The sequence below is a fragment of the Lagenorhynchus albirostris genome, chromosome 2 (assembly GCF_949774975.1).
Source record: "Lagenorhynchus albirostris chromosome 2, mLagAlb1.1, whole genome shotgun sequence".
Lineage (NCBI taxonomy): Eukaryota > Metazoa > Chordata > Mammalia > Artiodactyla > Delphinidae > Lagenorhynchus > Lagenorhynchus albirostris.
The window spans coordinates 39,911,644-39,938,723 of NC_083096.1; the positions used below are offsets into that span (position 1 = coordinate 39,911,644).

Sequence of the window (27,080 nt, forward strand, 5' to 3'; positions counted from 1 at the left end):
TCCTGATTTCCTGAAATAGTACTTAAAGCAGCTTTATAAGGAGAAAAGTGGCATTGAATATAAGGCTGAATTAATAGAGGAAGTTTGGGTTTACCAATTAAACTCTTGAAAGAATGTGGTGAGGTTGGCGAAGTACCTATTGCTTTAAATGGGGTGAGTGTGGGAGTGGGGCTGTGTTTTAACCGAAAACCTACCCTTCCATTCGCCTAGAGCAGCTGGGACATTCTCTTGCCTTAGGAGGCAGCCAGGAGGGCAGACCAAATGCTCCCTCAAGAGCAATCTACCTCTATTACTCCGATTCTTTGGTCACCACGGGATTAAAATATTAAAACAACTAATCTTCTAATATGGCAGAGTGTCAAATGCACTGAATACCAGTCCTCTTGGAATCAAATAAAAGGAGTTCTTGTGGGATATAAATAAATAACAGAAACAAATCTTTCCAATACCAATAGCTATCCAATGAAAACTTAGCTCTTAATTTTCAAGAAATAAAAATTATTATCAGTAATCCAGAATGTGCTCTTAAACACAGAGTATTCCACCAAAATCCACAGTATTATATTTAAGAGCACTAGATAAATTATACTTTCTAAAAAAGATATAAAATAATGCTTAGCTGGCACCTATACATTCTCACTAGAATTTTCATGCCACAAAGACTCCCAAACGTGAGCTAACAAACACCATGGCTAAATCCTCAATTCAATTATGCCAACTACATATTAGGAGCTAATAAGCACTGAAGAAGATCAACTGTTTGTGCTTTCTAAAACCTAATAACCTAGCAGAGGGATCAGACAAGCAAAAAGTCTAAAATCAGAATGTGGTAAATGTTATATAAGGAGTTTAAACAATTTCTCTGTAAGTTTAAATGAAGGGGTGTGCATGTCTACTTATGATATAGCCTACATGGAAAAGGCATCACTTGAGCTGTCCTAAAAGAGTCAGTAGGATTAAAAAACTTAAAACAAATTTTTAACAGAGTAACAATATGCATATAGCTTTCAAGAATCAGAGCAGTACAAGGTTCACAACGAAAAATAATAGACCTATTTTTTCCCTCGTCAGATCCCTGTTCCCCAGATACAACCCCTTTCAACTTTCTTTTGCTGTTCACTTCCACATTGCTTATAAACATGCTAGACTGTCCAATTTAAAGTGTATTCATTGACTTCCTATTAAGGAAGATAAGGATTTGGCTTTCTTCTACCTTTGTCGTCTGCTCCTTTGGCTTCCTCCTCCTCCTCTCCTACAGTTAATAATTCCTCCTCAGTGCCAACTCTGTCCTTCATAACTATGCTTATTAGTTTATGTTCTATTTATTTTCTTATGTGTCTGTTTCCTCTATCAGACTGTGCTATACTCATCTTTGCATACCCATGTGCACATCAGTGCCTGCTCCTTTGTGGGAACTCAAGTTTGCTGAACTGAATTAAATGCAAAGTAATCCGCCAGCATAAAACATGATGAGGTACCATCTGGAGATAGCGACAATACCACAGGTACAGTTAACTGACACCAGCAGGGCTGGTATGACAAGAATAACTCAGAAATGCGGAAACTACTTGTCACCAAAAATAGATTTATGGACAAGAACAGATCCTGTCAAATTTAACGTATCAGAAGATCTCCCAGCACTCAATTACCAGAAGTTTTGCTTTGAGCCATCGTCCTTAGGTAAGCTGCTCAGGCCTCATCCTCAACATTCTAAAACGTAGTATTTGTAGCTTCCTCCTGCATCCACTAGAAAGGTTTAAAAAAAACCCCACTCAGCTATGTGAAAAACAATTTCAGCAACTCAGATATAAACTTTTTTCCACTTTAACAGAGGAATAAACCAAGGCTCTAAGGTAGCAAACCTAGGGTCATATAGGAGAGAATTTTGAGTGACTTTTTAAGGTTTGTGTAGAAAGGGAGATGGCAAATACTCAGCACCTAGACTACTGCTTCCCTTCACAGTCAGGGACAATTGAGCCTGTTACGCCTTCCCCTTGAGTCCTGCTCCTTGAAAGAGTCAAAGCCATAGCAAACTAACATGCCACTTGAGGGCATAAACAATGAGATGGCATTGTTTACACCTCAAATTTATTTATTATATCTTTTTTCGTATTACGTCCTTTGAGACACAGATGCTTGCTGAATGAACTGAACTATCCAGTAAGCAAAATATAAGATTGGTATATTTGCTTAAGAGAATCACTATTATGTTTTCCATGAGTCTAATGACATTTAAAATTTTTTCTTAAGGCTTTTTTTTTAGAGTAGTTTAAGGTTCACAGCAAAATTGAGGGGAAGGTACAGAGATTTTTCCATATCTCCCTAATGACTTTTAAAATAATTTTTATTTTGAAATAATTTCAGACTCAAAGAAAAGTTACAAAAATAGTACAAAGAATTCATATATATGCTTCACCCAGATTCCCCAAATATCATTATTTCCCATATTTACTTTATCATTCTTTTTCTCCATATATATATTTTCTGATGTATATATTTTCTGATATATGTATATATATATGTATATATATGATCTTTCCTCAATTTTTGAGAGTAAGTTACAGATGGTGTGCCCCCTGAACACTCCCATGAGCATTTTCTAAATACAAGAACAGTCTCTTATATAACCATGCTGCAATGATCAAAATCAGGAAATCAACACTGATACTATTACCTAATCTACAATCTACAGATTTCATTCAAATTTTGCCAAGTGTCCCACCAATGTCTATAACAAAAAAAAGAAAAGAAAAAAGACAGAAACAAAGGAATAAGAAACAAGAAAAGAAACAAAAAAAAAAGGTACCATGCTTTAGGAAGAGAAGAATAGCAGTGAAATAAATAACACAGGGTGAAGTATCAATATCAATAAAGGGAATATATTTTTTAACATCTTTATTGGAGTATAATTGCTTTACAATGGTGTGTTAGTTTCTGCTGTATAACAAAGTGAGTCAGTTACATGTGTACATATATCCCATATATCCCCATACTCCTCCCTCCCACCCTCCCTATCCCACCCCTCTAGGTGGTCACAAAGCACTGAGCTGATCTCCCTGTGCTATGCGCTGCTTCCCACTAGCTATCTATTTTACATTTGGTAGTGTATATATGTCAGTGCTACTCTCTCACTTCGTCCCAGCTTACCCTTCCCCCTCCCCATGCCCTCAAGTTCACTCTCTACGTCTGCATCTTTATTTCTGTCCGGCCCCTAGGGTTCATCAGAACCATTTGTTTTTTTTTTTTTAGATTCCATATATATGTGTTAGCATACGGTATTTGTTTTCTTGTTTCTGACTTACTTCATTCTGTATGACAGATGGTTTTCTCAGAGTATATGCCCAGTAGTGGGATTGCTGGGTCATATGGTAGTTCTATTTTTACTTTTTAAGGAACCTCCATACTGTTTCCCATAGTGGCTGTATCAATTTACATTCCCACCAACAGTGCAAGAGGGTTCCCTTTTCTCCACATCCTCTCCAGCATTTATTGTTTGTAGATTTTTTGATGATGGCCATTCTGACCAGTGTGAGGTGATACTTCATTGTGGTTTTGATTTGCATTTCTCTAATGATCAGTGATGTTGAGCATCCTTTCATGTGTTTGTTGGCAATCTGTATGTCTTCTTTGGAGAAATGTCTACTTAGGCCTTCCACCCATTTTTGGATTGGGCTGTTTGTTTTTTTGATATTGAGCTGCATGAGCTGCTTGTATATTTAAGAGATTAATCCTTTGTCAGTTGCTTCGTTTGCAAATATTTTCTCCCATTCTGAGGGTTGTCAATAAAGGGAATATTTAATAGGCAAATATACTCCAGGTAAGAAGTAATGAAATCTGAGCTAGGCTATGGCATTGAAATAAGAAGAGGGAATAGAAACAAACATTGCAGAGGTACCTTTCACAGGAAATGGTGGCTGGATTTGAGAGAGAGGATAAAATTTTAAAGTGTAAGAGTCAAAGAACTCCAAAATTTTTATTCTGGGTGAGGGCAGAATGATGTCACCATAAACCCCAATTGGAAAGCCAGGAGAAACAAGTTGGTGTGAAGGAAAATGAGTTCAGTTCTAGACATATTAGGTTTGAAGAAGCAACAGGGTATCCAGGTGGAGGCAAGGAAGTTAAGTGAGGATTTGGAACTTGGCAGAAAGACTGAGAGCTAGAGGTACACCTACAGAGGATCCACTGCTACACAGTCTCCTATTATGGACTCAACCTCCACAGGAAAAAAAAAAGAGGACTAAAAACACGCTCCTAGAGAAGGTCTATACTTAAGTAATCTCTGTGTGTTTGTGTGTGTATTCCTGTATTAAATGGAAGGTTAGACAAAAAGACCTAGCTAGCCCTTTCTACTTCTCAGATCCAATCCAATGACTTTAAGTAACTAAAATATAAATAATGATCAGTGAGAGTTATGCTTAACCACTATTCACTTAAAATTTAAACTCTAAGAATTTTTTTGAAAATTTGGGGGACATAATATTTCCAACAAAACTTAATTAGAAAACGAAAAGCATTTTTTGAATACCAATGGCAGGCATTGTCCTTGACTCTAGAGAAATCTGAAAGTGAAAAAAGACGTGGTGAGCCCCCAGAGGGCCAACAAGGTGGGATAGAGCACTTCATTTCCAAAGCTTATTATGTCCAGATTCATATACTGAAAAATGACTTAGCAAATCAGATTTTAGGTTATGTCTTGGTTCTATGTTAACATTAAAAATTTCTTTCATGTATATCTATAACTTCTTATAAACATTTGAGAAGAAATTAAGCATATCTTCTAACTAGAGGATAGAGATTTTATCTTATTTGAAATGATGATTCGCCTCTTTCAAATCTTCAACTTCATTACAGAAACACAGAATTCAATCCATAATACAGTCAAACCTCAGTTAAGACCACTTATTTAATACCATCAGCATCCTGAATGGTGCCAAACTAAAATGCTTTGTTTTCTTAAAGAAAAGGGAAAACAACTGCTGGGGCAGAAAAGAGAAAAGAACTTGGGGGTGGTGAACATAAATAAAATCAGTCAAGCAGAACTAAAAACTTGAAGATTAAATTTAATGTGTAACTTTCCATTTTCCAACTGGAAGCTTTGAATAGTGACTTATGACTAAAACATCCAGCCTTTTCCAGGGAAAAGCTAGGGCCCAGAGGCAAGGCAATAGAAAACAAGAGATGACAAGAAAAGCAGACAGGAAGAAGAGAATCAGAAGTAGAGGTGAAATGAGCAATATAAGTGCTGATAGACAAAAGGCCCATAAGAAAAACTGAAGACAGGACAATGTTTCCTTCTCCTGGGGAAAAAAGCCACTTTTAGTTCAAGAGGCACTCTAATGACCTCACTCCCAGGTAAGTAATTTGGGGGCCAGGGCTGAGGGTGGTAAACCTCTAAACCTGCATCTTTAGTACCTGTGTATACCACTTAGGTGTGAACCACTTTAGTGTTACTCACAGTTACTGGGAAAAGGTGACGTGAAACCTCATTATGTTGAATAACTGATTTTTACTATATTAATTATATTCTACTTTATTCTAGATTTTATACTAAAAAATTATTATAGAAATTTAAGCCTCACAAAAATTATGGATGAAACACTAGAATATGAAAATCTAGATTATAATTGAGCATTTCAATACCTTGATTTAAAGGGGTAAAATCTATTTGGTATCTATTAAATAGTATGCATTTTAAATGTGAACTTATTAAATTCTTATAACTACCTGACGAAAATGCTTTTGTTGCAATTACTCAGATGATTATTAAACCAAAATTCTACTAGAATTTTGGTTTAATAGAAATTGTGGGCAATTTCTTTTTTCAATTAATACATTCACACTGTAAAAAAAAAAAAAAAGGCCTAAAATAGTACAAAGAGAAGTAAGAGTCCCTCCCCAGAGGCATTCACTGTCAACAGTCAAATACCAACCATTCAGCAGTCACTGTGCTGCCTTTTTTGGGGGGATGCGGGGGGGACAGGGGAGAGGTAGCAATTACTTTTTGGACTTTTAAGTGCTGCATGCCAAATATACAATTAAATTATAACTAAGCCTTTATTATACTGGTTTTTAAGATGCCTCTCAGTTTCAGAGATGTTAACATGTGAAAAAATATGTATCTTAATGGGTGAAATATGGTATATGATGTCTTGCTGATTGTGTTTTTCAGAATTTAAATGCAGTATCTAAGAAGTAACACTACTTTATGGGATGGGCTTCAAATATCACCTTTATAACTATCAACTATAAGAAATATAATTAGAAAATCATCAATCATACACATGTTCCCAAGTAAATGTGGCTTTTCTAATCTTTCCATTGATCTGACCCTGCCCTCATACCACACTGCTTTAATTACACTAAGCCTTGACATCTGGTAGGAAGAATTCCTCTGTCTTGTTCATCTTCAACACTATCTTAGCTATTCATTTATCTTTACTCTCTCAAATGAATTTTAGAACCATTTGTCAAGTTTCCAGAAAAACCCTCCTGGATTCTGATCATAATCCTCCTGGATATAATGTATTTGCAATTATGTTAAATTTCGAGATTAATTTGGGAGAACTGACATCTCTATAATTTTCAGCCTTCCCCTCTATGAACACAGTATCTCTTTCCACTTATTCAGGTCTTTTATGTTCTTCGATGCAGTTTTATATTTTCCTTCATAAAAGTCTTCTACATTTTTTCTTAAGTTTTATTGGTAGATACTTTATAGTCTTCTTGCTTCTCAGATAAGTATCTTTAAAAAAATTACATTTTCTATTTATGTCAGTAAAAAGGGATAATATTGATTTTTTTCTGTGATGATTTTATATCAAGATTGCTAAACTCTATAAATAGAAGGTGAACTCAGTTTCTTGGGTTTTCTATGTAGACTATTGTGATGGTTAACTTTTTTTTTTTTTTTTTTGCGGTACGCGGGCCTCTCACTGTCGTGGCCTCTCCTGTTGTGGAGCACAGGCTCTGGACGCGCAGGCTCAGCGGCCATGGCTCACGGGCCCAGCTCCGCGGCATGTGGGATCTTCCCGGACCGGGATACGAACCCGTGTCCCCTGCATCAGCAGGTGGACTCTCAACCACTGCGCCACCAGGGAAGCCCTAACTTTGTTTTTATATTTGAAAACTCTAATGGTTTACACCTATGAAAATATGTTACCTATTTACTTCCAATGGATATGTAATTTGAGTAGTTTTCCTCTTTAAAGGCAGGCTTTTGTGGCAATTGTGATCTTCCTTGGGACCAACTACTCCCTTAGTAACTTAGTTGCCATGTGTTGAGATCTTTGACGAGGAGATAAATGGCTTATAAAGCGATCAATTCTATCCAGGTCCTATCAGCATCATTTTTTGATATGAACACCTATACACATTTACCTCAAACACTTTAAAAAAAGAAAGGTCTATATTAAAAAAATCTCAAGGAGCTATTGCAGAATATTCAATAAATGGTTTTGCTGTTGTTCATGCAAAAGACATAGGCATATTAAAATATTAAAAATTTGGAAGTGTAAGTCATTGCTAAATTATCAATTCAATCATTTAGAAAATCTTACATGACTTAATGATTTAAAAACAAATTCCATTTCTATTAATACAAATCTACTTACCCCAGTTGAGTACATATTTATCCTTGATATTTGCCCTTTAAGTTAATTACTTTCACTCAAGAGTGTCAGGCGATCAAATAATCATAGTGCCTCTAGAATGCCATTTTTAGAGACTTTTATCACTCAGTGAAAATAACTACTTCAAATGATATTTTCATATTCAAAATTCAGCATAAGAATGATTTTCAGCCAACTGTTTTCACTATCAATTATAATTTAATATTAAAACATTCACAATGTCCTGAGATAGTACTTTATGTTGGCTTTACGCTGAGTACTAATGTGTAATTCTTACCTGTAATGTACATGTGTGACTACTGGTTTCCTGTATCCAAGGATCCAGGTTTGAATATCTATGGGTTCAGCTTTGGGATAAGCTATGGTTGTATCTATTATCCACTGGAGGCCTTTCGATCTGCTGTCTGAGAACAATATAAAATTGGATCAATTTTTATATTATTTGCAGCAAATAACATAGTATAGAATTATAAAGCATACTGATATATCCTTTGCTTTAAGAGAATGAACTTTGGCGTTACTGTTCTATATGATGCACTTAGGATGAAATTAAGCATTTCCTATTACATTATAAAATGGCTGAATCTCAAACAAATTAAACAACAGAGTGCTATAGTTTATTGGACATGCATCATTTAAGCATTCAATACAATTATGCAGTATCAAGGTCTAATTTACATTTTATCTCTCATAAAAACTGGCCTACAAAAAAAGTCAGTAGCTAAAGTATCACATCACAAAAGCGAAAAGCAGACCTTAAAACAAAAAACTCCACTCACTAAATATAACACAAGATAATACAAACACCAAGTTTTGTGATACTTGGGAGGCATTAATAAATATTGAAATAAGGTAATGAAATTAAGCATTTTATTGATGCACATGATCATCAGTTGCTGCTTTTGTTCAAAACAAACAAAAAACTCCTTCCATTTTAGCAAGAGTTATATAAAAATAAAGCAATAAATCTGTCTACCCTTTGGTAGGTACAACAGGTAACTACTGTTGTGAGAGGGGCTGGGGAAGTTCTGTTTACTTTGGTCCTCTGCGCGCTGTTTTTATTCCCAGCACGGAGTACAAAGCTGAGCAAGAAGCATGGACATATATACACTACCAAACGTAAGGTAGATAGCTAGTGGGAAGCAGCCACATAGCACAGGGAAATCAGCTCGGTGCTTCGTGACCGCCTGGAGGGGTGGGATAGGGAGGGTGGGAGGGAGGGAGATGCAACAGGGAAGAGATATGGGAACATATGTATATGTATAACTGATTCACCTTATTATAAAGCAGAAACTAACACACCATTGTAAAGCAATTATACCCCAATAAAGATGTTAAAAAAGAAAGAATTGAGACGGGAATTCTCAAAGAGAACGCTGATAGCTAGACTTTAAAGTGTAATGGTCCAACCTTTGTTTGAAGTATTTAAAGGATCCCTAAAAAAATAAAACTTATTTTTAAATATAAGGCCAAATGTACAGTAGGAATCAATAATATTTTACTTAAGATATCAAATAATTAAAAACTGGCCTTAAAGTCTTTTAAAATTTTAGACAACATTCTGAAGGGGAAGAAATAATCATATAGGACATAAGCTTAAAAAATTTAATTTTTAAATAACATATTGCTAAAGGAACAGAATGTATGTAAAGAGACACATTTTAACAAGCTACCAGTGATGTACATGCTACAATGTTTAGGGGTAAAGTACACTGATGTCTGCAACTTACTTTGAAATGCGTTAAAAAAATACAACCAAGATGGACTAATAGATGGATAGAAGGATGGAGAGAGATGTGATAAAGCAAATATAGTAAAGTGTTAATTATAAAGTCTAGTTGGCCAGCTCATGGATATTAACTGCAAAATTATTTCAACTTTTATGTATGTTTGAAAATTTGTATAATAAAATGGTTGGGAAAAATCACCAGAGTTCAGTTTAATATCTATTAAATCATACAATAAACAAAAAAATACTAATCCTTTTAAAGTTAATTAGAGGGACTTCCCTGGCGGTCCAGTGGTTAAGACTCCGCACTTCCATTTCAGGGGGCACAGGTTCAATCCCTGGTCGGGGAACTAAGATCCCACTCGCCGCACGGGGCGGCCAAAATAAATAAATATATAAAAACTTAAAGTTAATTAGATACAACTTAATTTTTATATGTGTATGGACGGACCTCACATTAAAACAGACATGAAGGCATGGTTTGTGTTTATATGGAATAAAATACTAAATAGTGAGTATGAAAACTAAAGAAAATAAAACACAAAATGTCCATACCAAAGCAGAGAAGCAAATGGTAAAATCTAAGTAAAACTAGTTTTGGGGTATACGGTTTTCTAAAATTTCTTATGATTTTCCTAAGCTGCTAGAATAAAAAATTTTTTCTTGATAGGTAAGAAGTGGATTTATTTAGAGAGATACACATTCCATAGACAGAATGCTGTCCATCTCGAAAAGCAAGACTGGCCCTGGGAGAATCACACTCCACAGACAGAGTGTGGGCCACCTCAGAAGGCGAGAGGCCTAAATTTTAACTAAGGTAAGATAAGTTATAAACAATTTCACTTTGGGTATAAACAGAGATTGCTTCTCTCCAAAAGAAAAAACCATTTTTCTTCCCTCTTGTGTAATCAGTATGACAAGTGCCCATTCATTTCTCTGAGATCTAGACCACAGGGTATTGACTGGGTAAAACTACTTAAAAGCAGCGGTATTTATTAGCACAATTAATCCTATTTGGAAGACCTTTGCCTTCAAGCTTTGGCTTGGCTGACATTGCCACAGTGTCTCTCCAGCAGTGAAGCTATTCTGAACCTTCCTTTTCTATTAAAAGACTCTTTCAATTTGTCTTTTTAATAGATGATGAAACATTAAGAGAGCTGACTGCCAGGCAGCTGTTTGGAAAAAACAAATGAAAGGAAAGCTCAGCACAATCTCACGGGCATTATTTCCATGTTTGGTCCTTACCATCACCTAAAATAACACATATTTCTGAGGGCCAATCATTCCCATTTTATTTTATCTGAAGAATATTAAAAGAAATAGCAAAATGTTATTACAGAAACAGGCCTAGTAAGTTTCTTTCAGCTTTTTAATTTATAATTTATCACCAAACTTTCATAGTGTCTTGGATGAAGTAGTTCAAAACAGTCTTCATGCTGTTGGCACAAATATCTTCTGCAAATATGCACAATTCACTAGGCTGTCTCCAAGACAGTTGCATCTTTTTTTGTTCAGTTTTTTTAAATAAATAAATTTATTTATTTATTTATTTTTGGCTGCATTGGGTCTCCGTTGCTGCGCGTAGTCTGCCTCTAGTTGTGGCTTCGTTGCGGTGCCTGGGCTTCTCTTTGCGGTGGCTTTCCTTGCTGCAGAGCACAGGCTCTAGGCGCGCAGGCTTCAGTAGTTGTGGCTCACGGGCTCTAGAGCATAGGCCTCAGTAGTTGTGGCGCACGAGCTTAGCTGCTCCGTGGCATGTGGGATCTTCCCGGACCAGGGATCAAACCCGTGTCCCCTGCATTGGCAGGCGGATTCTTAACCACTGCACCACCAGGGAAGTCCACAGTTGCATCTTTGAGTATGGTTTACTTTTTCCTGGCCATAAAAGTAATACATACTCACTATATTTTTTTAATTCAGAAAAAGTATTAAGAAATGGAGAAAAATTATCCATAATGTTACAACTCAGAGAAGCAATCACTGCTAATATTCTGAAATCTTTCCTTTCACTGATTTTCTACTGCCTTATTATTTACATATTTGAGCTCATATTGTTTACACAAGAGTTGTATGTTTCTCCCACCCCGTTAACATTATAGAGCATAAGGATTTTCCAAGCCAATAAACATCATTTGTAATGGCTGTGTTGTATTCTGTTAGATGGATATTTAATAATTACTCATCTGTTCTCTCTTCTGGCTATTTCCAATTTCTTGCCATTAGAAATAATGCTGTGATAAACTACTTTGCCAGTATTTCAGATCATTCCCTTTTGATAAGTATTATTTGCAGTAGAATAACTGAGTAATTTATCAACATTTTAAGACTCTTAGTAAATACTGCCAAACTTCATTAAACTCATTCTCTGTATTAAAAACAAAAAAACTTTCTAAATTTGATAACTGCAAAAAATATAAATCATTATAATTCCATTTGCATATCTATGATTAGTTTCTCAAATGTGTCATTTCTATTCCTGTATCTTTTAATCCAGCAATTCCACTTCTACGAATTAATACTACAGACATGTTCCACAAATCTGTAAGGATATTTACAGGAATGTTGACTGCAGCAGTGGGAATGGCCACGAGTAAGGTGTACAGTTAAGGGAGAGATACCTTCGACTTTATACATTCTTATATTATTTGAATAAATTATTGTAAGCATGGACTACTTTTGTAGAAACATTAAAAAGTTATATTTTCATCTTCTCCCTCAGTATTATTTCTGTTTGACAAAAATTATAAATATAAAAAAGAACAATGTTATCTTCTGGAACTCCAGAAAATCCTTTAATTCCAAGAAAAGAAAAAAATGCTAAAAACCATCATACCTAATTCCTTAGCATCTCCTCCTGCTGGACTTCCATTTTCCTGTCGTGCTACAAGTGCATTCAGAATAATTTTTGTTGCCCCAATCCTTGGCAAAGTGACATGTGTAAGAAATGGCAAGTTATTTTTCTTGGCAAATGCCTGACTGGTTTCTCGCCTCTTCCTGAGGAAGCCCCCTTCTGGAAACAGAACAATCCATTTTCGATCTCTGTTCCTGTAATTATTTTCTAGGTGCTTCTTGAGAAGAAGAAGCTGTTGGTCACGATGAGATTTTCCCTAGAAGGTAGACACACATAGAGTAAGTACAGTCACATTTGAAATTTAAAGGCTGTAAAATTAAATAGAAATAACTGCTTCTAGAGTAAATCCCAATCATAGGCTAGAATAGTGATTTCCCCCCACTTACTTCCCCTTCTGACCATACTGGAAAAAGTAAGTTATTAGCACTTACATAAATAAACCCTTCCCCCTGCAGAAAAAAATTGCTCTAATTGCCCCCGAAAGTTCATTCATTCATCATCAGTGAGTATTTACTGAGTACCTACTACTTACTTGCCAGGCACTGTCCTGGAGATGGAGAAGTAAGAGACATTCACGAAGCTTACTTGAATGGGGAAGATATATAATACATATGCATATGTGTATGTGCATATGTACAAATGCAACTGGTGATAAGGTTAGGAAGAAGAGTAAGAGACTAGAGAAGCTCAACAGGGTCAGGAAAAGCAGCTCCAAGGAGGTGAAATTTGAGCAAAGAGCTGATAATGTGAGGGAATAAACCATGTGAAGATGAGTGGCAGAGTACTCCAGGTGATGAGGAGAAAAAGGACAAAGGCCCTGAGGTGGGAACACGTTTGGCATGTTCAGAGAACTGTGGCAAGGTCAGTGTGGCTGAAAATTGCAGAGAGAGGCAGAGGACATATAAGAAAGGCCTTGAGCTTGGTTAAGTAGTAGTTTGGGATGGAACATCATTAGATAGTTTTCAAAAAGGGAGAGTCATGATCTTATTTACTTAAAAAAAAAATCTGCTGGCTCCAGTGACAAAAAGACTATAGGAAATAAGTTAGGAGACTCCTGTAGAGTCTGGAAAAGGGAGTTTGATGAGATTCAACTGTGGGATATCGATGAGAGGTGCACACATTCAGGGAAAAATCTGAAAGCTAACAGGACATTCTGATAGACTGGATCTTAGTTGTGAGGGAAAGAGAGGAAAGAGGATAACTTGGAGACCGAAAAGAGGAACCTAGAAGCTTTTTTAGGAAAGCCCAAAACCCATGACTAAATATAAGAAGGTTCTTCCTTTCAGTATGGTCAATTCGCTAATAATTTTCCAGCCAACACAATTACAGAAGCTCCCCAAAATAATTTGTACACTTTCAGTCTTTAGACTAAATTATTCTAAATGCAAACTAAGTAACAATTTTCTTAGCTAATTTACAGAATTGAATTGATTATAATTAAGCTTTACTTTTAAGTTCCCTAGAGTACATGTAAAATATTTTTAATATTCTTGGAAATATCTTGTCAAAAATGTTTAGTAGCAAAGTCCCAAGAGATTTTCTTTAACATTAATACTTTTTTTCTCTCCCCTTCCCCCATGTTACAGATTTTTATTACTATCAAACAGGGAAAAAATTTTTGCACTTCAGAAATGAATTTGTAAATCTCTCCTGTCTTCGCCTCCAGTGACACTCTAAGATATTAGGTTAGTTTCTTCCTTAAGTTGTTCTGATCATTGTTTATTTTGTCTCAACCTTGTTGTGGCCAATCCCCATTCCCAATTCTTCCTAGGGTTCCAGTGCCTGCTTTTTTCCATCTCTCTGCTCAGAAAAACCAAGGGTGTTTCCAGAAAAAACTAGACAATTACACAAAATATGAAAAACAAAAATATGTTTTGTATATAAAACTGTCTGGAGGGGACTTCCCTGATGGTCCAGTGGTTAAGACTGTGCTCCCAGTGCAGGGGGCCCTGGGTTCAATCCCTGGTCAGGTAACTAGATCCCACGTCAGGGAACTAGATCCCACATGCATGCCACAACTAAGAGTACTCATGCCACAACAAAGATCCTGTGTGCTGTAACTAAGACCTGGTGCAGCTAAATAAATAAATAAATATTTAAAAAACTGTCTGGAGCAAAGTATAATATATGTGTTTGGGGAGACCTATTTTCATAGAGCTTAGAAGTTTTTCTACACACTTCTAGCTTATTTCTGAATTTGTGATGCTCAGAAGAGGCTTAATTAGATTCACCAGCAATTCATTATGTAATTACTACGTGTAAGGTACTGCACCATCCAGGGTGAAGTGGCTAAATATATAAACACCAGATAAGTGTAGCATTATCATACATAAAAACTCTTGATATCATATTTTGGTTATCCATTTTTGAGAAAATAAAGCATGTAGCATATCAGGGAAACACAATAATGTAGTGCTGACTTCTTCTTTTATTATTTTTTTTGAACCCGCAGCCCCTGCATTGGAAGCGCGGAATCTAACCACTGGACCGCCAGGGAAGTCCCTGTATGCTGACTTGATAAGAGGGTATTATTCTTTTTCCTATACTAAACTATCCCTAATGCTTACGACCCATTCCCAATCCACCTTCCTCCATCAAACCCGTACTCATTCTTTAAATGTATGCCACATATCATCTTCTCCTCTAAGGTTTTTCTGAATTTACAGAAATTTGACGTACTCACTTTTCATACTATGAATTCGCAAAATATTTCCTCTTATTTATTTATTTAGTATTCTCCCGACTGGTAATCTTATTTATTTAACCATCTCCCAACTGCTAACATAGATACCTTCTGTATCATATAACGGTGACTTGTAAATAAAAATAACAGTGATAATATAGATGATGATAGTGGTAGTCATGATGAAGTTGATGAAAGTAGCAGGGACTGTTCTGAGCGTGTAACACATATTACTTCATGTAATCCACACAGCAACTCTGTGAGAGGAGTACCCATTATTCTCATTTGAAAAATGAGGAAACTTTGAGAGGTTAAATAACTTGCCCAATTCACACAGCTAAGAAGCAGAAGAGCTGAGAATGTGGCAGGCGCTTGGTAAACTGTTTAGAAGCGAGGAGGGTAGAGATTAAAATATTTGCATTTTAATGTTTATGCATACTCAAATTCAGACTGAAATAAATGTTTTATGAAAAAAGATTCCCAGCTCCCTCAGATAACTAGAGCTGGCTGGTTTTGTGATGCCTCTTTTTACAATAAAGAATTAGATTGATCAGGCTATCACTGTGGAAAAAAATGCTCATTACTTACCTGTCTGATAAAGAAGTCTCCGTGAATTAGAGAAACAATTCCAAAGTTTGTGTACTTAAAAATATGATCCATCAACCACATCATTTGAGCAACAACCTAAAATATTTAAAAGCAAGAAATAAATGTTGAATAGAAAAAAAAAAAAAACCTGACTATAGTCTAGCCAGTCTCTAAATTTTATGTATAATCATCCAAGCATACTTTTAATTAACCTAACTATCTTAAATCTGTTACTTCTACAAATAAAGCACTACATGAAAAATTACAGGTCTTCATGCATTCTTTAGAAATGTGTTGTATAATTTCCAAGGATTTTGAGATTTCTCTGCTGTTTTCCGCTACTGAGTTCTAATTTGACTTCATTATATTAAGATAACCTATTCTGTATTAGGTCAATGTTTAAAATGTATTGAAGTTTGTTTTATGGCCCAGGATATAGAATATCATTGTATATGTTCCACAGACGATTAAAAAGAACGTGTATTCTGTGTTCTGGGGTGTAGTATTCTACATGTTTTGATTAGATTTTATTGGTTGATGGTGTCGTTGAGTTCCATATCATTGTTGATTTTCTGTCTGTAAGTTCTATCAGGTGCTGACAGACGGGTACTAAAATCTCCAACTATAATTTTGTATTTATCTATTTCTCCTTTCATCTCTATCAGTTTTTGCTTCATGCATTTTGAGGTTTTGTTGTTTTGTGTTTATGCATTTAAGACTGTTATGCTTTCCTGGAAGATTGGTCCTTTTATGTAACGGTCCTCTTTGTTTCTATTAATTTTCTTTCCTTTGAAGGTTACTTTTTCTGATATTAATATGGCCAATCTCACTGTTTTCTTTGACTAATGTGTTCATGATATATATATATATATATATATATATATATTTATATCCTTTACCTTAAAACTAACTAGTTCAGTGTATTTGAAGTAGGTTTCTTGTAGACAGAATATTGTTGAATAATATGTTTATCTACTCCACCAATCTTTCTTTAACTTGCTGTATTTAGACTATTTAAACATAATATATTTATTGCTATGTTAGTGCTTAAAAAAAAAAAAATTACAGGTCTTGATTCCAAGTCTTGGATTCCTAGGTCATAGGTATATACATATCACTGGGTAACAAATAAAACTGAATTAACTTCTTAAATTTGAACTTAATGATTTCCAATTTGTTCTATGTAAACAAAACCTTTGGAAATTCTTACATAACTTGTAAAGTTATTTTGAAACAATACAATATGCCTAAGTTATCAAATGAGGGCTCCACGTTTAATTAATAAGCACTAAGGCTTTATAAAATGTGACCTTAACTTCATGGCTAAAATATTAAAAGTCATAAAATATAAAGATGTAAATATAAAAATTTATAAAAATATAAAATATAAAAATATCCAAATAAAAAGAACATTAGTCAATAAATACACTGTAAAATTTTTAAAAATTCATTTAGTAGAATGATTTACACATTCTATTATATCACAAAGAGTATTTGTTAGTTTATACAAGGCCTTACTCTTTGCCAGCATAAAAATACTCAGTTTCTTAAACACAAAAATATTATCCACTGCTGATAAGAGTTAATAGCCATATCAAGAGCAGAAGACTTTATTTCAAGCAAATTTCAAAATTAAAAGTAAGTGTAAACAGGATCTAGTAAATGAATTGGTTAATTGTTCTCCCCTGCTGAGATAACAGCATCCCTTGTTATAAGCCTTAAATAAATAAAGTGAAAACTACAGCCTCCATCAAGAAAGCAACAGAGCTCCACTTTGGTTCCTACAGGAATAACAAATGTAAACTTCATCTCTGAGCACCAAATTGTATGAACTAACATATAAGGAAAAAACTAAGCATTGACATCCATGTGTTGCTTTTACAAAAACATTATAAAAGCCCACAAATAATATTCAAGCTTCTGATGTAATTTTTCAGTATCACTGAACAGTTCATTTACATGACTCCTATTCCAACAGTTTTACCATATAAAATAACTTTAAAAAAATAAAGATACATACATGAAAGACTGATTCCCAAATCACTTAATACAGAATAAAATAATCACCAACATCTCATTTTTGAATCTTGTTTTGCTTTGTAATGATAACCACTTTGTTTAGATAAATTGAGATCTGAACTAAATGGAATTTGCTGAAAAGTGCCCCAAGAAACAAAACAAAAAGCAAGTGGAGTCAACCTGTAAAACCTTTGAGCTTTATACACAGTATGAAGTGTGGCTGCAATTTATTGCTCTCTGGGTTTAATACCAACACTAAAGTAACTAGCTTTTATGGTTAATCTTACATTTATAGTGGATTTACCGCCTCAGTTAGAAGGGTAACGTAAAACAAATTCAGTAAGACAGCCAAGCTATCTTCTGAGATTTGTATGGATAATTCTGTCCTAACTTATTTTAGGGGAAATGTTACAAGTCAATAAATATTTATTACATATCTAAACATTCTATTGATAGAAATAAAAATTCTTGGTTTTATCATCAATTGCCAGAAAAGGGCAAGACTCCGCACTTCACAGATACTTATTAAAAAGGTACCAGCACGTTTAGAAAATATAACTAATCCTTTGTTTCATATTTCTGAAAAAATGAGGTCAGTAAACACAAGCTGCCTGAATCAACTCTGTCAACGTTTCACAGGCTGTCACTCAGAACGTTGTTAGGTATTTCCAAGGGACAAAATTGCTCTACATCAATTATTCTTTACCCGGAAGCACGAATTTTCTACATGTCAAAACATCTGGGGAGGCTTAAATGAATGGCTCCATTCTTCATATCCTTCTGAAATTTTAGTGGAGCCAATGGTTTTCCCGTTTAGAAGTCTACAAGGACAATTTTGGCTGTCACAATGACCAGGGAGTTCTACTAGCACATAGTAGGTTGCAGCCAGGTAACGAAAACAATGTGCAGCAGGACAGTCAAGAACAACAGTGCCGTCCTACCAAAATGCAAGCAGTGCCCCCACTGAGGAACAACGACAGGCGCTACAGGAATTCCTGAATTCAAAAAGCTATGTTATGCTCACATCACCATTAAACTAGTATTTTTAAACTGGCCCACAATTTAGCATTAGCTTTCTTTCTTTGAACGTGCCCATGGAGTATGCAATTAATCAAGTAAACATTCCTACTTGTGAATGTAAATTAATATTGCCCCATACTTATTACGCAGGAGCCAGAAATTTTCATGTTTCCACCTTTTTATTTCTCAATTACTCCTTTATGAAACAAGATAAAAAATTCTTCAAGGTTTCAAATTATTTTGTAATATTAGATAATAACATTAGTATAATTAATCTGAAAATAAAAACAAAATAACTCTGGACAGAAAAATGAACCAAAGACCAACTAAAATCTTTTTACAAGAGCAAACAAATAAACCAAAATTTTTCTTGTCCACAATATCGGTGAATCTCAGATTACCTGATACTCTGGTTAATACAGTTCTCATCTCTGCCAAACTGGAGTTAGAGTAACAAAGTTAGGCATATTTATAGTCACCGTTTTAAGCACTCTTTGAGATTCAAAAACCAATAGAAGACACTGTAGGCCCTCAGAAAAATCACTATAAATATAAGTATCTTATCGGTAAGCATAAAAATGTTCTCCTTGATACAAAGCCAAACAAACTAGTTTTTACACAATTTTAACATCAAGAATTTAGGGGACAGGCAGTAAATATTATTATAATGCAAATATATCTACACAGTGATATAACAATTCTGAATATGATTCTGAATATAAGAAAGGACTGAATTTATTCTACATTCTAGCAAAATTATGCCTCTGCTTTTCAGATAAACAACAAAAACAGATTCCATAATAAGCAAACATATTTTCCATTTACTGTCACCTCATTTTCTGACCCCTGAGCTGCTGAATGCAAACTCTGGGACCTAAACACACCAGGCGTATTCTTGCCTTAGTGTTTTGGCCAAGATTATTTCACTAAAGAAGAGGCCCTTGCTTCACTACTCTGCCTAACTAAATTCTACTCACCCTTCAAGGTCAAGTTTACGTCCTCTCCCCTCCACAAAGTTTTCTATATCCACCAAGTACATGGTGAGCTCACTTTCCACTGAATATTTCTCACTTTGCAATTAAGTATTGTTTGCTATTCCCTCTCTCCACCTACCACTAGATTATTAGTTGCTTTACGGGGATAGTATCTTATAGGATGGTCTTCTATATTTATAGTCGGTGACCATAAATATGAAACACTTATAAAATACCTATTGATTTGTTTCTTCACTATTAGGCCAAATATTAATTCCATTAATTTTATGTATTTTCTATTTATTTACTTTTCTATGAACATAACCGCTTTACCTACTCTTAAGGTAACAATTCTTTTAATGTTAAGGACTGACTTTATTTTAAACCCTCCCAGTTTACAGGTATGTTTTAGTTAGCAATATAAGCAATGGGAAGTCAACAGTTCAAACACAGCCCTAGAACGCTGAATAAAATGGCCCTAATATCTTTCCTTTCAATTTGCTTTCTAAGTGAAATCCAAAATAATATTTACCTTACTTTCTTTTGGCTAAAGATCCCCAAGATCACCTAATTCCCTGTCCAATTTTACTCTTCTATCTTAAGCAAACTGCTTTTTGTGTTTGTATTTCTCAAACTGGCAATCCACCACTCACCTCAAGACAGCCCCATGCTGAACCATATTAACTTTGCTTCCATTTCAGTTATCTTTTTTAAAAAACAGCTTTGTGGAGATATAATCCACATTATCCCAGTTATTTTTCTTTAGGTCTGTAAATTCCTCTCTTAGAATAATTTAGAGTTATATACATAGTATATTTCTCTTTTTAAATTTTTCTAAATTTTCATGAAAAGTATACATATTAAAGTGTAAGTCTACATTCCCAACTGTGGTAAGATCCGTAAACTGATTCTCTGTTAACCTCCCCTTTCTGCAGCCTATCTCTGCCTTCAGGATGGCTTACCAGTCCTTTGTCCTGGAGGCACATCATCAAAGTACACACATCTCCTGTTGCCTGATGATTCACCAACATTACTGCTTCATCTTTTGAAATTGCTTTAATATCTTCCCCCCATTCCATCACTGTAAGAACAAAAAGTTTCAAAGCTGTCATTTAAAAAATGTATACATTTCCAGAAGACTTGTATTAGAAACACTGGTGCACATTAATGATGATACATCACTTAGCTAAAACTTCTAAAAGTTTAGAACTAAGTTTATTTCCTATAAAAATCAGGATGTTCATATTTTATAGAGACCCAAAACATCCGTTAAAATGTAAACCGGCCATACCTTTGATTTAGAAATTCTATTTAAGAGTTTATCCTATAGAAACATTTGTCCAAACAGGCAAAGATATGCACAAAGGATATTTATTGCAACTTACACGTTCAGCAACAGGGGAATGGATAATTTTTATATAATGGAAGAGTATAAACCCATTAAAAGAATGGAGGATATCTCTATACACTAACCCAAAAGGACTTCTTATCAAGTAAACAAAACATACCACAAAACAGTATATAAAATATAATCCCATCTTTTCAAAGAAGGAATAAAATTTACACGCAACTTAATACATTGAAAAAAGTCTGAGGAAATGAATTCAAAACTTAATACTGATCATCATTGGGAGGTGGTTCCCAAAGCCCCCTTAAATTCTACTTTATAATAAAATATGCAAATATTATAAAATGTGTAAGCATTTTCATTTTACAAGAAAACTAATTAAGGATGTTACATTTATTAAAAATCTCCAGATGAAAAGTCAATGCACCAAAGCCTATATGTACACTTTAAGGAAAACAGTGATATCTCCAGGTAGTTACGCCTCATTTTATACCAAATTTACTACACGCAAAAAAATAAAACTGAGCATCAGTGTCAAACATCAGGACTCTACAAAGAAGGTTCTAGGTTCCTCAAATGTCTGACGTGAATTACCAGAGGCTGAATATATGTTAGCATTCACTCATCTCACTCACTGCTATAAGGAAAGAAGTTGAGTCACCTGTGTGTAATAGTTCTGGATGAAATAGGGATGGGAGACCTGTTGCTCACCTGCTTTACCTCTGCCAGCCTCCCTCCTTCACAGTCACCTTTCACTGTCACCCCAATACAGCGGAGCTCCTCATAAGAGTTCATTTGAGAAAAGAGTTCCGTTAATTTTTTTTATTATTAAAAGCCATTTAAGGGCTTCCCTGGTGGCGCAGTGGTTAACAATCTGCCTGCCAATGCAGGGGAAACGGGTTCGAGCTTTGGTCTGGGTAGATCCCACATGTCGCGGAGCCACTAAGCCTGTGCGTCACAACTGCTGAGCCTGCACTCTAAAGTCCGCGAGCCACAACTACTGAGCCTGCGTGCTACAATTACTGAAGCCCCCACGCCTAGAGCCTGTGCTCTGCAACAAGAGAAGCCCCCGCTCGCCACAACTAGAGAGCCCATGCGCAGCATGGAAGACCCAATGCAGCCAAAAACAAAAAAAAACAAAAAAAAAAACCAGCCATTAAAGCAAGGTATCTATGCATTCATTTTAAAGATCTTAAAGATTTGTATTAAGGGAATTTCAGCTGGGCTGAACATATATTCAGTTGTGGTACCTACCTGCAAAGTGAGGTATTCCAGTCATTCTCTCAGAAGTTATTACTAACACACGAATAGCTTACACTATACGGTGAAAGTTTTTAAGTTTTTTTTTTTTTTTTTGCGGTATGCGGGCCTCTCACTGTTGCGGCTTCTCCCGTTGCGGAGCACAGGCTCCGGACACGCAGGCCCAGCAGCCATGGCTCACGGGCCCAGCCGCTCCGCGGCATGTGGGATCCTCCCAGACCGGGGCACGAACCCATGTCCCCTGCATCAGCAGGCGGACTCCCAACCACTGCGCCACCAGGGAAGCCCAGTTTTTAAGTTTTTAAAATGAATGCAGAATGGAAACTACATTACAGATGTCAAGTAATCCTTAAGGAATAGATGTAGAACACTGGGGACAGCCCAGCAACACCAACTTTCCTTCACAGCGGCCTTTCCTCTCCCAAGTTGCCAGTGAAGTCTAGCTGACAAGCTAACTTTACTGAAACATACTTGAATAGCTGATATACACTGTGTGTGGGAGCAGGGGGAGTATAAATTGGTACAAGAGTTTTGGAAGTCAGTTTGGCGATATATATATCAGAACTAAGAAATGTGAAAATCCTTCTACCTAGCAATTCCACTTCTAGGAATTCATCTTACAGATATACTTATTCATGCGTAAAATGACACATATGAAAAGCTCTTTATTGCAGCATTGTTTATAAGAGCAAAGATGAAAACTAAAAAGAGAGACTAGCTCAAATTCATAGAAATTTCTAAAATGGTGGTTGACAGGAGGGAAAACTGGGGAGTTGTTTAATTAGTATGGAGTTTTAGTTTTATAAAATGAAAAAGTTTTAGGGCTTCCCTGGTGGCGCAGTGGTTGAGAGTCCGCCTGCCGATGCAGGGGACACGGGTTCGTGCCCCGGTCTGGGAAGATCCCACATGCCGCGGAGAGGCTGGGCCCGTGAGCCATGGACGCTGGGTCTGCGTGTCCGGAGCCTGTGCTCCGCAACGGGAGAGACCACAACAGTGAGAGGCCCGCGTACAGCAAAAAAAAAAAAAAAAAAAAAGAAAAAGTTTTGGAGATTGGTTACACAATAACGTGAATATACTTAACAATACTGACACTTAAAAATGGTTAAGATGGTAAATTTTATGTTATGTGTCTTTTGTCACAATTAAAAATAAAAAGGGAGACTAGTTAAATAAATTATAATATATCCATGCAATGGAATATTATGTAATCATAGCATTTTTACACTAATATGGAATGATATACTATAAGTAATAAAAGCAAAGTGCAGAACAGCGTGTGAAGAGAGAATATATTTACTAAATGAAAACTCCTCATAACACATCTCTGTTGACAACCCTTCAATGAATATGAGTGCGCACGCACACGCACACGCGCACACACACACACACACACACACCCCACCATTCTTTCATTAATTCATTCTTCACTCAATAAATCAGCATCAGGCACTGTGGATATAATACAAATAAGAACAAAAGTATTATTCTAATGCAGTTAAAACACTCAAGAAAAGTCTAACTTGGTTCTATAGATATTAGGCTGTTAAGAGGTAATGTGGAAAGTCTTCTAGTTCTACATCTATATAAATAGATGTTTCATAACCAAATAGTCCTTTAATGCAATTTCTGCTACATGAATGGAAAATACTAGATACCTAGGCCTGTGCAGTAGGAAAGCATATGTGTGAATATAACTGCAAATAAAAATAAGTTTTCTACTTAAAATGTATCTTACTTGCTTTATATAAAGTAGATAAATCTAGTGTGTTGGTTTAAATCTCAAAATAAAAATTGAATTTAGAACTCTCTGTTCTGGCTTAAATAGTGTCCCACCAAATTTACATCCATCCAAAACCTGTGAATGTGACCCTATTTGGAAACAGGGGCTTTGTAGATGTATCAAGTTAAGATGAGGTCATGATGGATTAGGATGGGCCCTAAACCTATATCCAATATGACCAGTATCCTTATAAAAAGAGGGAAATTTGGACAGAGATACACAAGCAGAATGCCATGCGACAATGGAGGCAAAGACTGGAGTGATGTGTCTACAAGCCAAGGACTGCAGACAACCACCCAAAGCGAGCAAGAGGCAAGGAAGGATCCTTCCCACCAGAGACTTCAGACAGAACACAACCCTGTCAGCACCTCAGTTTCAGACTTCTAACCTCTGGAACTGTGAGAGAATAAATTCCTGTTGTTTTAAGCCACAGGAACTTTGCTGGTGGTACTTTGTTATGGCAGCCCTCTGAAACTAATATACTCCACCCTCCTCAATTTTCCCCATCCTTTCTCTTTTCCATTCTATTCCCCCCAAATTATAGTTTTTTTCTAACCAACTATAGGAAAAGAACAACAGCACTGTATTTTAAACATCCAGAACATTATCACAGAAATCTACCATTACGTATTATAAAGGGTTCTCAATGTTTATTTCTATAATACTTTCAGGGTATAATCATTAAGAGTTAATCCAATACATATTTTATCTCTCAGCCATAACTTAGCTAAAATTAATTTTCAAACTAAATGTCAATTTGCTAAGACTCACACACATACTAAATCAAACAAGTGAAGGTAGAAGGATCAACTTTTTAAAATTATCCTGATGTAGCAATAAAGTCATGCTGGATTTTATAATAATCTAAATTTTATTCAACAATAAATTTCATTTCCAGTATCTATGGTATTCTTCTTTTACCAAACCATTATATACTTCAAAGATCACTGTTAGAAAGTTATATGACTAACAAAATCAAGACTAAAAAATGCTTGTAGAGAAAAAGCATTTATTTTATGTATGAAATAGCTATGTTCCTCAAATCATACCCTGCTATCCAAACCAGTAAGTATAATAATGGAGCCAGTATCTTAATCAAGGAATAGAATTATTCTCATGTTAAAGAACAGAAGCTATGGATGCCTGCCAGTTCTTACATTGTACTTGATTAGAAGGACAAAAATATTTTAACACACTGTTCTGTGAAAGGAATTCTCAAAAAAGAACTGGGTCAGGTCCACTACTTCCAAAGGGAATGAAAAACAACTGAGTAAAAACTGGAAGAAAAGTTCCCTAGTTGTAATTGAATTTTTAAAAATTCTTGTTAAAAACCAAAGCCAAAGATTATCACCTGCTACACATACACACACACACACACACACACACACACACACATTAATAAACCTCCCCCCAAAAGTTTTAGACTAAAATTGATCATGACAGTTCACATCTCAAAAAGAAAATAAAAACAATAAACCATCACAATTTCCTTTAAAACAGTGATGCTAAAGCTGTTATACTGACCCACAAAACAGAATTAATGCAGAGAAGAAAGGTTGCTTTATACACGACCATAATACCTTACTTCTCAAAGTTCAAAAAAAAATGCCTGCAAGCTGATGCCGCAAACTATTTACCATTCTGTGACTCACTTAAGAAACATTAGTATCATTATGCTACTCAAACATATTGTGAAGATGAATGAGATATAAATGACAGAATCACAGACGTCCTGGGCAATTAGATTACATGACAGTTGAAGTTACTTTTGAAATCACTATTAACTAAAAGAGTCATACAACTACCGTGTCACGTAAGGTCAGGTATTCTAATATGAATAGTAAAGATTAGAGAGCAACAAAACACATAAAAGAATCTCATGTAGCTCAAGAACTGTGGCTTTCAGTAACACACGTTGGAGGCAGAGTGGGTTGGACTGATCCAAAGTTAGGGGTTAGCAGAGGAAGATAAAAAGGGAGTGAGGACATGAAGGGTAGCCGTGAGAAAGTAGATTAAGGTACTGATTAATGGAGAGGAGACTGGTGAGGAAAGGAACCAAGCAAGGGGGTAATTCACTAAAGAAAACTGAGGGAGGGCTATTATAGTAGAGATACTTGAAGCCATCCCCCATCTCCACCTTTACCCATCCTACTCAAACCCCCATAGATAGGGCCCAGACGTTGTGAGAAAGCCCCCGGGTGAATCTAATGTATGTCTGTAAATAAGAACCACTGGAATTTTAGCTCTGACGAGTTTTATTTTCTTAAAACAAGTATACTGAACATACTAGGAAGTTGTGGTCAGTGCCTTTTGGCACTTTAATTAATTTAATTTAATTTAAGAGGTTAAATTTGAGGAGGCAAGGCTCAAGGTGTAGCTTTTGGAGGGGTTGGTTAACTAAAAGAATAATAGTAGTATATATTATTAAATAGATATATAATTAAATACTAATAATCTTAATAACCAACATTTATAGAATGCTTACTATGTGTCAGGCATTAATAATTAGTAAGAGAAAATAATTCACATTATTTTCCTATGTAATCTTCACAACATCCCAAGTGTACAGACACTGTTATCCCCAATTTACAATTGAAGAAAATGAGACACAAAAGGTTAAGCAGTATCTTCAAAGTTACACAGTTAGGCAGTAGGGGAACTGGGATTCAAAACCACTGTATCATGCTGTCACTGCTGGCAGGCTACATCAAGGAACCTTGAGAACAGGAACGGGTAAGTTGCCCACACAGCCCCTGACGTTGCCCATGATTATGCCAAGAAGTGGGGTGGACAAGCCAAGTCCCAAAGTCCTCAACAAATAAGGTTAGTGGGCGGCAACAATAAGGAACGGTGCAGGAGCCAAGGATCAAGAGTTTTTTGCATGACAGCTGAATAATAAACAAGTCTAAAAAGGCAAAGAGTATCTAAGAAAAAAAAAAAAATCAACATTGTCTTTGGGCCCAGGATACAGGTATCTTAAATTTAATGTGCTCAATACAGAACCAGCTCTTTACCCTAGTCTGCTCCATCTCAGCGAAGGACACCATCATTCACCCAGTCAGTTCAAGACCAAACCTAAGACCACTTTTGATTCCCCCCTTTCCTCAATTCTCCATATTTAATCCATCTCTAAGTCCTTTGGACTCTATCTCCAAAACACATCCTGCAACCTCTGTCTCTCCTTCTTTACTACTACTACTCTA

General features: G+C 35.7%; 1 protein-coding gene across 8 annotated transcripts in view; it reads right to left on the bottom strand.

Annotated features, from left to right (window-relative positions):
* The window catches only part of LPGAT1 (lysophosphatidylglycerol acyltransferase 1), a 105,396-nt gene that overhangs the window by 12,600 nt on the left and 65,716 nt on the right, over positions 1-27,080 (bottom strand). For all 8 annotated transcript variants that reach the window (XM_060130962.1, XM_060130919.1, XM_060130929.1 and 5 more), the window contains 4 exons: positions 20,452-20,570; positions 15,477-15,572; positions 12,188-12,461; positions 7,906-8,032 (listed from right to left, as the gene is read on the bottom strand). In XM_060130962.1, coding sequence (XP_059986945.1) covers positions 7,906-8,032; positions 12,188-12,461; positions 15,477-15,572; positions 20,452-20,570 — 616 coding nt within the window. The remainder of the gene's footprint in view (positions 1-7,905; positions 8,033-12,187; positions 12,462-15,476; positions 15,573-20,451; positions 20,571-27,080) is intronic.